General features: G+C 38.0%; 1 protein-coding gene across 1 annotated transcript in view; it reads right to left on the reverse strand.

The window, feature by feature from the left end:
• The window catches only part of LOC131027247 (LRR receptor-like serine/threonine-protein kinase RGI5), a 47,169-nt gene extending 37,350 nt beyond the window's left edge, over window positions 1–9,819 (reverse strand). Inside the window, exon 1 of the mRNA XM_057957265.2 lies at window positions 9,480–9,819. Coding sequence (XP_057813248.2) covers window positions 9,480–9,819 — 340 coding nt within the window. The remainder of the gene's footprint in view (window positions 1–9,479) is intronic.
• Between the last annotated feature and the right edge of the window lie 2,640 nt (window positions 9,820–12,459).

The following is a 12,459-nucleotide window of genomic DNA, read 5'->3' on the forward strand; positions in this document are numbered from 1 at the left end:
AACAATAATGAACAATGGAAGAAAGTTTGCATGAAACCAAAAACATAAACATAATAACACAAACAACACTGATATACCTATGAAACCCTAATGTGGGCAAAAACCTACAAGTGTTGAATCTTTTATTCAGCTCCAAGAAAAAAATTTCCTTCCAAATCCTTATCCTATTTTCTACAAGGATCTTATATAAATAGCCCACTTGATGAAACATCAATCATGCAAGAGAAGACAAACTTTCTTGACACAACACAACCTAAGAGAATAATTCCTTATGTGATTTGGGAAAGGAACTTTCCTTACATGATGAAAAATAAAATAAACTTGCCTTACATAACTCAAACTATCTCACACATAAGACCTTCCTTGGTGCTAGCCTCACAACTCAAAGAAACATTCTATTTATAGAATAAAAAATATTCTCTTGCTAAAAATTCAACTCGAGTTGTACTTAAGAAACTTCAACATTCCACACCTTGCAAACTACAAAAAACTCAACAAAAATTGAGGAAATTTGTGAGATGTGGAAATTTCTAATATTTTGGTAAACATGTATGCAAAATATGGAAATATAGCTAAGGAACATGAAATGTTTGTTAAATCACCTCAAAGAGATACCTAGAGTCATTTTGATGAAATGGTGGTGGATTGACACACAAAATGTGTAGAATATAAAGATAAATTACTTGCCTCCACCACATAACTAATTAATATTCATACACAACCTTATTCAAATATATTACATGTACAAGCATTATGTTATTGAGTATTGTGTAGGGGAAAAAGTGAGGCTAAGAATGGAAACCCTAATCCCACTCTCATACACACTCATGAAATATGAAAGAGCCTAGGGAGGTAACACACTTTGGATACTTCTTGTGATGAAGGGAGAGCCAAGGATTACCTCTTAGGGTTTCTATTCCCTTGCTGCAAATGGGAGAGAGGAATGATTCAAAATGCAATCTAACCTAAGATGCAAGTAAGCAAGAAAACCCTAATCTAGAAAGGTAGATTGAAGGACAATTGATATGCTGCTGAAAAGTATAGATTAGGAGGTAAGATCAGAGGTGTAACTATATTTGAAATTTGAGTAGAAATGTTTGAGACCAAGGTGCCACGCCACTGTCCTGATTCTGCAGATCTGGAGCTACAACTAACAGGATATGATCTAAAGCCTGCAAGACTCTATTCTACCAAATCCTACTGACAGAGGGCAGGACTAGGGAAACACGCCCCTATCCTTGGTAGGACCAGGGTTCCAAGCACTTTTCCTTAGGGTTTCTGATGAAATCTACACCCAAACACTATCTCTATGTGCTCTTCTGGTCCTGAAACTTCCAGCAACACTCAAATCCGAACCTGTACTTGTAGCTAAAAAAAGGGGTTTCGAGTGGCTATGTAGGGTTTTTCCTTAGTCAAACCCCTATGTTGGTAATTTCCACCTCCATAAATAGCCGATAATTTATTGAAAATGTGTGTGCAATAACCTTGTGTGTTTGCAAGATCCTAAAATGAAAGAAAACAATCTAGAGCAATCTTAAAGAGTAAACCCTAATTCCTTACAATTGATAAAGTAAATGCTCTAAATCCATGATGCAAAGTTACCTAGAGAATGAATGTGAATCAAAATGAAGCTCATACAAAGACATGAAAACAACATGAAACCATACCCAACCCTAAGGGAGAGGTATAGAAAAATCTTCAGTTGGTGATCTTTTATTGTTCCCTTACATCTTGAAAATTCCCCAATTGATGAAATGATGCTTGATGAATGCTTGGTTGGTGAATTTTGAATGTTGTTGAATACTTCAAAGATCTACTCTTTCACTGTAAAGAAGGATCTTTGTGCTACAAAAACCCACTCTTAGATTCCTAGCCCCAAAGACCCCTTCAAATGAGGAAAGTGAGCTCTTATGTATGAAACCCTCGATCTTAATTTCATCTTTAGGCTCACCTAGGATTTGAATTTCCTGCCAATATTTTGAGGTTAAGCATTATTATATCATAGGATTATGCTCCTGAAATTTTGGGAAAAAAGTCAAGGACCATGTACACTTTCAACATGGTCCAACCAACTTTTCACCAAATTTTTAGGGTTGTTAGATATGATGATATTAGAGCTAATCCCAAAGTTACAACTAATTTCAAGGTGTTTTGATATGTGATATTGGGCCTTAAAGATTAAAATGGGACATAATTAGGGTTTGTGATTAAATGATTTAATGGAGTAATAAAATGAAAAGGAGAACACTTAGGATAAAGGGCCCAACTTTATAACACGTGAAGAGGTGAAACATGAATTTAGATTTAATTAAATTGATTAATTAAATGCTTAAAAGAGATTAGAGATGCAAAATGCAACACACACTAAGGCGGTTACTAAATCAAGTGTGAAATTGTACCACCCTACCAAGGGTGTATAATTTATAACACTACATTTAGCCCCCACTTTAGTGGTCATATGACACTACACGCATATGCAAGCTAAAGTACAAAAAACTAAACATCATTTGAAAAAGGATATATCCATAAGTTGTTAGATGAAGCCCCTAGTGGCATCTATAGTACACAGTTAGGAACCCCACCCTACAAAACCACATGTTAGATCACAAAATCAGCTAATGCTTACTAAGAAAGGTGATGAAATTCATGGGTAGCTATATGTAAGGTGAAACAAGGTATCATGTTTACCACAATGAATTGTTATGAAAATCTTGATGAAATATATTCATGACAAGGCTTGATTGTTCATTCAAGCACTGCATGGAACTAATGTGGAGCAATAGGGCATGCCCACAATTCCAACACCATTGACAACATGAAAATCAAATCTCTTTAGCTCAAGATAGGATAGATTGAAGGAAAAGTGCATAAATTAGGGTTTCTAACTTAAAATCATAAAACAAAAAAGATGCATACCTCATAAATATGAAAGTGACACTTTCATTTGTCACTTTTTGACTTTTCAACACTATTCACTTTAGAGGATCCTACTTATAGCCATCATGCCTTGATGCCAACTTGAGTGACCTACCTAGATGGAGATCTTGCGCTAGTTTGTACTCGGCGACCGACCATTAGACGAGGTGAGTTGACTACCCATTGACTCATTATTGACTTAGTTTGATTGCATTGATTTCCATTCTGAATGATTTCATCATAGAGATCATACTCATGCTCCCTACTCAGACACCATGGTCTCCCAGGGCACCATGGTCCTGGTCCTAGAAGGGCACCCTAGTCCCTGTGTAGAGCAACCACGAGGTTCACAGGATTAGGAGATTGATGTGCATAATAGATAGAATGAATTTTTTGATTAGATGAACACATTGTTTTCACTTTGTAGATTTTCCCTTACATCTATGAGCATACTGCTGGTCACACCTTTCAGAGCCTTCGGAGTCAGATTTCGAGGCTAACACTGAAGGATAGATAGTTGCTTCATGTCGTAGGTTTGTGGTACATGATGACTATGCCCACCATCAAGTTTCATCCTATGATGCTGATGGCATTGATGGAGAAGTCGGATGCAAATACTTCAATGTTCCTCCTTCCTGTGGGGGAGATGATGATTACCCTTGAGGATGTATACCATATTTTGTGCCTTCCCATCAGGGTAGAGACTGTTAGATATTGATTTGATCATTCCACTACCGAGTACAAGAGGGAGTAGGTATACTACATAAGGAGAGTGAGGCTCGACAAGATGAGGGGCTACATCATGGTCAATTGGCTCCTACACCCTATTGGCAAGGTTCCACTAGTGAGGCGGCTCATGAATGCTACCATCGCATTATTCATATGCCCTAATGGGCACGACACCTACATTCATGGAGATCTCACCTATAGGATTAGAGCCATGGAGAGACATTAATGAGTATATTCCTGGGGTCAGAGCATGCTTGCACATCTCTATCACGACCTTGGAGAGTATGTATTTGGATAGGGGTGTGGTCTGATGACCTGCACATAACTACATGTGTGGATGTTTGAGCATATCATGTGTACTAGGTCTATTGGAGTCCCTATGGACTTAGTTCTAGAGATGCCTAGGGTATTTTCATATCCTCTTACCCGTGAGTGGCGGTTTGGGGATCTACTGCATTGGAGATTGAGAATTGATAGATTGAAAGTGGATGTGATTAGATGGAGACCCTACCTCAGGATATATATGTGGGTAGGGATAAATAGGCAGTTATTTTGCATGTAGAGGAACTGCCTACTGGAGGGACGATACAGTCACATAGTCATTTTGTTCTACTTCAACTGAGTCCGATGGTAATTCGGGTTCAAGTGGTGTGTTCCTACTGATGTGCCTATCTACAGACAACAATCACGTGTGACTCCTAGGCCGAGAGCTATTCCTAGGCCTACGAGCGAGGAGATTGACATCATAGATTTAGATGGATTTTATCGAGATATTGTGATAGATTATAGAGACGATGTGGGCGCGCACCTTTGGTACCTCAAATGGTGGGGGAGATATACCCTAGAGCTATCTTTCTAGCTGACTTCCATAGAGGGAATCCTAGACCATGGAGACTTACAGGTGATGAGGATGGACCTGCTACATCCAAGGAGGGCACAAATGATCAAAGAAATGATGCAAGATAGTAGGAGGTGGGTATTGATGGAAATGACCCTGATGTAGGAGAGGGAGATCAGGATGGAGATGATGAGGAGGATGGAGAGGAGGATGAAGAGGATGAGGAGGATGAGGATGAGGAGGACACGAATGATGAGGAGATTGAGGAGGAGATTGAGGAGGATGAGTCAGATGCAGTTCCTCATCACTCCGAGCAGGATGATCCACTGAGCCTCCCATCATAGGTGGAGAAGGACCCTATAAGAGGTCTTTATTCTATTCCCCATTGGCCCATGCCTACTGTGGAGAGACAGTATGAGTGTGGAGAGCCTAGTGGGTACTAGTCTAAGGTGGTTCCTTTCCCTGACTCCTACTGGCAAGAGGGAGATCCAGGTAAGGTTCTTTATGATTATTTAATTTATGCATCCTATTTTCTTAGAATTGATGAAATAGAATGTTTACTGATGAAAAATTCTCTCTCTACAGTTGGCATCCAAGAGTGACATTCACTTATCCAACATGTAGTGACATATCTCATCATGTCTGCAGACATCCCTAGTTCTTTGCAGAAGGACATGATGACACAAGGACCTATTTACCACCATTCAGATGGAGATGGAGGCCTAGTGAGAGACAGAGAGATCTTTATGAGAGAGATTACAACATATAGAGGATGATTTAGTAGCATCTCTGACAAAGGCAACCACATACCACGATATTATGATGGAGAGGGATCGCAGGAGCTCCTCATGGTGTCATTCATGTTCTGTATCATGATACACACCCATGGGCCCACCCCCATGGCCAGATCAGGAGGGGACATATAGTCACCATCCTCTAGTTGCTAGTCTAAGGGATAGGAGATGACTTTGCTTTACTATGAGACATTTTGTTGATGTATATGTTATGACACTCATGGATATGTACATATTTATGCTCATATTGTATCTCAAACATGTTATTTTAATACTTAAACAATATATGCATTGCTTAGATTAAAAGCAACACATTTGGTGGTGAACATGTATGTCTAATCTAATTTCTATGTGATTTATTTTTCAATGCTTCATGATTAAATTGATACATGTGTGATTTAATTAAATAACTAAGTATTTTATCAAATGCTACTTTGATGATATAGAAAATAAATGTGTTAATCTTAAGAACTATATGACTAATGTGATTTAATTAACTCCAATTAAACACAACATGATATAATCCTACTTAACACATAAGAGATTGTATAACATGCTAGCACATATAAAATGCAAATATATTATAACTTACATAAATTAATCCAAGACAAACAATAGAGTAAAAGGATCATGCTTGTCAAGAATGAAGTAATGTAGACTAAATGATAAAATATCATTTAATCATACATACTTTAATGAACATATGCTAACATATTATGCAATTCTGAAGAAAGAGAAGGTTGTAATAAAAATGAGAAGATAAACTAGGAAGAAAGAGAAAGAGAGAAATATAAGCTAGGTATAGTATCTACGAAGGTACATAGCATTTATAGGTTCCTTGAGAGGTGTACCTTCCACATCTGCTATCTTGTAAGAACCCGATCCATAGACCTCGACAACAATGTATGGTCCAAGTCAATTAGGGCTGAATTTTCCTTTCTCCTCGAGCAAAGAATTCACATTACATTGATTTTCATAAAGCACTAGATCACCCACTAGAAATGAGTGTTGAATGAGATTATCATTATAAATCCATTGTAAAGTTTTATGATACACTTAAATATGCTCGAGAGTGTTTATACGTTGTTCATGGAGCATCTCAAGTTGTTGAAGTCTTTGTTCTCTAGAGGAGTCCTCATCTACTATACCTTTAAGAGAAACTCTCAAAGAATAGATTTCTAGCTCCAAAGGCATAATAGAATCAACACCGTAAACAAGATTATAAGGAGTAGTGCCCATAGCAACACGTACCCTCATCCGATAGGCCCAAAGAGCATAAGTTAATTGAGTATGTCAATCCTTACCATGCTTGTTTACAATCTTTCAAAAAGTTTGTTCAATTATCCTATTGGAAGACTTGGCTTGACTATTTGATTCAATATAGTAGGGTGTAGAAAATTTATATTGCATATGGTATTTCTCAAGGAACTTCTTCACATCCTTATTTTTAAATGACGTTCCATTATCCAAAACCAAGGTAGTTTGTATTCCAAATCGGGAAATAATGTTTTCTAAGATGAATTAACAAATTACCTCAATGATAGTGGATCGAAGGGGAACTTATTTCACCCACTTTGTAAAGTAATCAGTTTCAATTATGATGAAAGTATGTCCTTGAGATGAGGGAGGAGATATTTTACCAACGAGATCTAAACCCCATGTAGAAAAGGGCCAAGATGATACTTGAGATCAAAGTTCTTGGGCAAGGGCATGGATCAAATTGCTATGTTGCTTACACTGATGACACTTTTTAACAAATGAAAAGGAATCATTTTCCATGGTCTACCAATAATATCGCATTTAAAGAAATCTCTGAACTAAGAATCTACCCCTGAAATGCCCCCCACAAGCACCTGAATGTGCTTCCTCAAGAGCAATAGGGACCTCAACTTTGTTAAGACATCAAAGTAGAAGACCATTGTAACCTCTCCTATAAAAAACATTAGAGAGGACGATGTATCTAGCGGCTAGTTTGTGAATCCTAGCCCTACTATTCTTATTTGTAGAGTCAGGAAAGGTACCATAACTCAAATATCTCACAATATGCTAGTACCATTCATCAGAATCTATAATGAAGCAATTCACCACATTACTAGGATTATCTACAATAGTCGGGGTAGTGAGGTTGTGAATAGTGAATTTAAGATCTACCAAGGTGTCCTCTAAAGACACAAGAGAAGCTACACATGCCATTGCATCAGCATGTCGATTATCTTTTCAAAGAATAGGCTCCATGGTATAAGAGTCAAACTTTTGTAATAAGGCTATAGCTAGATCTCTATATTGTCATAATTTGTCTTGCTTACCTTGATAAACTCCCATCACTTGTCTTATGATTAGTTGAGAATCTCCATAGATATGTAGATGTTTTACATTTAATGCTAAGGCTTCTTTAATTCCGGCTATAAGAGCCTCTTATTCACCAATGTTGTTGGTAAATAAGAAATTGAGATAATATGATAAAGGGATAGGCTTCTTTTTTAGGAGAAATTAAGACCACCCCTGCCCCCAATCCTATACGACACCTAGAGCCATCAAAATATAATTCCCAAATCTCATCAACCTCAATAGAGAAAATGCATTCATCGAGGAAAGACTTCAGGCTAGGTAGGGATAAGGGTGAATGAGCCTCAACTAAGTTATTGGTCAACACTTGATGATTTATTGCCTTTTGTGAGATAAACTTAAGGTCAAACTCAATCAACATCATAACCCACTTAGTTGAGCATCTCGAAAGGTCCGCTTTAGACAAAAGATGCTTGGGAGGATCAGATTTAATGATAACATGGATTTCAACATTCAAGAGATAATACCTTAACTTTTGAGTTGCAAAGACTAAAGCAAGGCATTGTCTTTCTATCACTAAATACTAAACTTTTTAATCGAGTAGAGTACGACTTATATAGTAAACCGAACATTCTCTACCATCCTTATCATGTTGTGCCAATATGGCTATAAGAGCATGAAGGGAAGAATATGTGTAAAGAAGAAAAGGTTTAGAAGGGTCAGGCGGTTGAAGAATAGGAGGATTGGCCAAATAAGTATTTAGGTCTTCAAATGCTCGATGATAATCCTCATTCCATTGAAAGATGGTATTATTGTTAAGAAATTGAGTAAAAGGAAAGGTACGATCTGTGAGTTGAGATACAAATCTATGAATGGTTTGAATCTTTCCTTGCAAACTTTTTAGTTGGGAAACATTTTTAGGAGGTGGAATGTTAACAATGGCATCTATCTTCTTCATATGCACCTCAATTCCATGATGCAAAACTATGAATCCTAATAGTTTTCAACTATCCACACCAAAATCACATTTTTCAAGGATTCAAGCTCATGTTCTACTTACGAATTATCTCAAAGATCTGACGAAGGATCTTAACATGGTATGTGCAAAGAAATTTTTTAGCTAAGATGTCATCCACATAATCTTCTAAGGTCTTATGCATGTAGGCATGAAAGATGAGAGTCATAGCATGCTGGTAGGTTACGCCTGCATTTTTCAATCCAAAAGGCATCATAACCCAACAAAATGTGCCCCAAGGGGTGGTGAAAGCGGTCTTGTATTGACCTTGAGGATTAATGAAGATTTGATTGTATCCAGAAAAACCATCCATGAAGGATAATAAAGCATGACCTGCTATAGAATCTACTATCATATCGATATTTGGGAAGGGAAAATCATCCTTTAAATAATATTTGTTTAGATCATGAAAATATGTACACATCCTAATCTTATCATCAGACTTAGCCACAACCACAATGTTTGAAATCCATGGGGAATAATCGATAGGATGAATGAATCCAACATCCAACAAATTTTCAATCTCACCTTTAACAAGTAATGCCACTTTAGAGTTAATCTTTCGAATATTTTGCTTCACAAGTTTAGCATCAGGAATTAGGACAATGTTATCAGTGACAATCTTAGGATCTATTCTAGGCATGTCAGAGTACATCCAAGCAAAGATTTCAGGGAACTCATGTAACAATTCAAAATATTGTTTTTGATCTTCTTCGTCAAGACATTTCCCTATTTTGATAATTTTATCTTCAACACAAGGATCCATCTGATATCAATTGTATCACTTATTAGAAGATTGCTTTGTTGAGGAGCATCTTTTAACTGGAGAAATTATTTAACTATCTCATCAATATTTTTTTATTTCCTAAAGTGAGCTTCCCCATTCAAATAATAGGCAAACCACAATTATGGTGATAACGAGGAAGGTTGTCATAAGCTCCTAATAATCCAACTACAGAATCATCAGTAGGAAAAATATCCAAAGTGAGGATACTAGAACAGTCACGATCAATATACTCTGGATAATTTATTGGGAGAGAAGCATAAATGACATTAACACTAATAGATTGTCTCTTTGAGGCTTTAGTACGCTTAAAAGTATCATAGACAAGCCCAAATACCATATCATGGAATTTATTTTCCAAAGGAACCTTTATCCCTTGTTCTTGAGCACCACATCCATTACCATCATATCTGCATCTAGCTAGGATGTGAAAAACAGGACCATAAATATTAGCCATTTTTGAGAGAGAAGGGGGATTTTCATAAAGCATGCAGTCAAAGTCCTCTAGGTCAGAAACTAAGGGAGATGAAGTTTGGGAAGCCGCCACAAAGTTATTACTCAATGGCCCAGATAAAGTGGATTGTTTTTTCAGGTTCTTCTTCTTCTTCAATCTTTTAGACCTTAGTCTTTTTAGGGGGGATTTTATATTCCCTTATGAAGGTAGGATTAAAATCAAGGGATCCCCAATAATCTTCTGCAAGAACCTTCTTAGGAGAGAAAGTGTCTTCAATAGTAGATTCAAGCTGGGAAGACTCTTCCCCAAGAACCCTAGGTCCACTTTACGAAGCATTGGGAAATGATTCGGATGTGGGAGATAGGTTTGATGAAATGGATACACTAGTAGGAGTACAGGATTTAGAGGAATCATCTAAGATAGATGAGGAAAAACTAGTTGAAGAGGATTTGGAAGTTGATGTCTACAAACAAGCCTGGAGATTTGTGTCACCTAGCAAGGTATATGTCTTATTGTTGTAAATGAACTTAACTTGCCTATGTAATGTAGAGGGGACAACTTGCATGCTATGAATCCAAGGTATCCCTAGTAACAAGTTGCATGTTAATTCTCTAGATATGACATAGATGGGTGTGGGTAAGGTAACATGACCTACCTTTATAGGCAAGGTGATAATACCTAATGAATATTTCGCAACATTATCAAAGCCTTGGATAGTGAGAGAATCGGGCTTAATAAGAGATGTATCGACATTGATCCTATGCAACAATTTAATACTACAAACATTAAGGCCAGAACCATTGTCCACTAGTGTTTGTCTTATTGCACTATCATTTATAATAACCACAATCATTAAGGGATCACATTGATGTTGAATTTCACTAGCGGGTAGCTCATCTTGTGTAAACACAATTTGAGCCTTAGGAGTTGAGATATAATTAATCAAGGAGGCCATATTATTGGATGTTACTACCGGTGGGACATTCAATGTTCTTAGGGCATCTTGTAGCATACCATGACAAGTTGAAGAAGTCTGAATCAAATACCAAAGGGATATCTTGGTAGGAGTAGCTTTAAGTTGTTCAACAAGATCATACTCTTTACCAAGAGTTTGCAAAATATAAGGTGCTTGAGGGAGAATAGGTTGAGGATCAGGAAGAGAAGTTGGGATAATTGAAGGAGGATTAGGTTGCCTATTGTTTCTCATGTTATAAGTATGGGCAACTGTAGTACAACTCTCTTTAATTAGTGTAAAGTGGAAAAATCACGATCGAACCCTAGTTGTTCTCCCCTCTTCCGACTATGAGGAGAGAGAAGGGAGGTTCACTAGGATTCGATGGTTTTTCACTTAGCGGAGAGACTTTACATTCAAAAGAGGGGTTGAAACTCATAAGATCCAATCCCACGTAATGCAAGATTGGATGCTAAATGAATTTCAAGGGTTAGGAAAGCAAGGCTACCCTCTTTTGTAAAGAATGTTGTTAAGGAAATTAAGCTAAGCATGCATAGAAAGTCATAAAGATTCGCTTATAAACTGAGTTCGGGTTATAGGATGAAGCTGCGGACCTGGAATTAGCAGTAAAATGTTGATACGGTGCTGTCCTGCAAATTTGAGCAAAAGTTGTCAGGACGATGGCGCCCGGCGCCACGGTCCTCCGAAAAATCTGCGAAACGAAGGGGGATCTGTTCGTCTCTGCACAAGGATTCCAGATCTTCAATTTCAGCCGCGTACCTGCAACCTACACACAGAAAAGCGAAGATGATTGGGGGGTTAGGGATTGGGGGTTTGCCTTTAGGTCAAACCCCAGGTTTTGGAATTAACCAAGAAATGAGCAAGAGCTGTAAATGTAAATGACTGTAAAACAAGTACTAATACCTTGTTCTAAGGATGTTGGTATCCTTATGTGCGAAGGTTTAGATGTTGTATGTTGTATGTTGTAGTAATATATTGTATGTGATCTCCTCTTCAATGGTTGAATCCTTGTCTTGAATGCAACACTTAGCCTTGAATGGAGACTTGAAATGATCAATTGCTTGAAGGAATGCTTGAATGCTTGAATGCTTGAGTATAATTTCCATGTTTTTTTCATCATATCGAATGAAAGAGGAAAATGTCATTTATATACTTGTCATTTAGGGCTGATAGACTGATTTTCCCGACCTTAGGCCGACCAGGGAAAGTTAATTTCCAAATTGCAAACAAAAAGACCCGAGCCCCTTAGGAGACCGGGCCCAAAATAGGACCCAGGGACCATGGCGCTGGGCGCCATGGTCCTGGGGACCAGGGCGCTGGGCGCCCTGGTCTTGAGGGACCAAGGCGCTGGGCGCTCTGGTCCCACCTCCCGGGACATCAGGGTGCAAGGAGGTTCATGCCAGGTTACTTGAAAAATGCAGTTTTCAGTGTCGTGAGCAAGTTTCAGGGTCTCCATTCAGGTTGTGTGTTGCGTCGCCATCGTGAAGACCGAAATGCAGTCGAAATTGCAAGTGTCGCAATTTTAGGACGCTACATTTAGCCCCCACTTTAGCGGGAGTATGTATGCTCATACTTCCGGTAAAGTACAAGGAAACAACATTGAAAGACTTTCACCACGTCAAGGAGGCAAGATACACCGAGCCCCCAGTGGACTAAGGATCTTACGACTT

This window comes from Cryptomeria japonica, chromosome 4 (assembly GCF_030272615.1).
Source record: "Cryptomeria japonica chromosome 4, Sugi_1.0, whole genome shotgun sequence".
Classification (NCBI taxonomy): domain Eukaryota; kingdom Viridiplantae; phylum Streptophyta; class Pinopsida; order Cupressales; family Cupressaceae; genus Cryptomeria; species Cryptomeria japonica.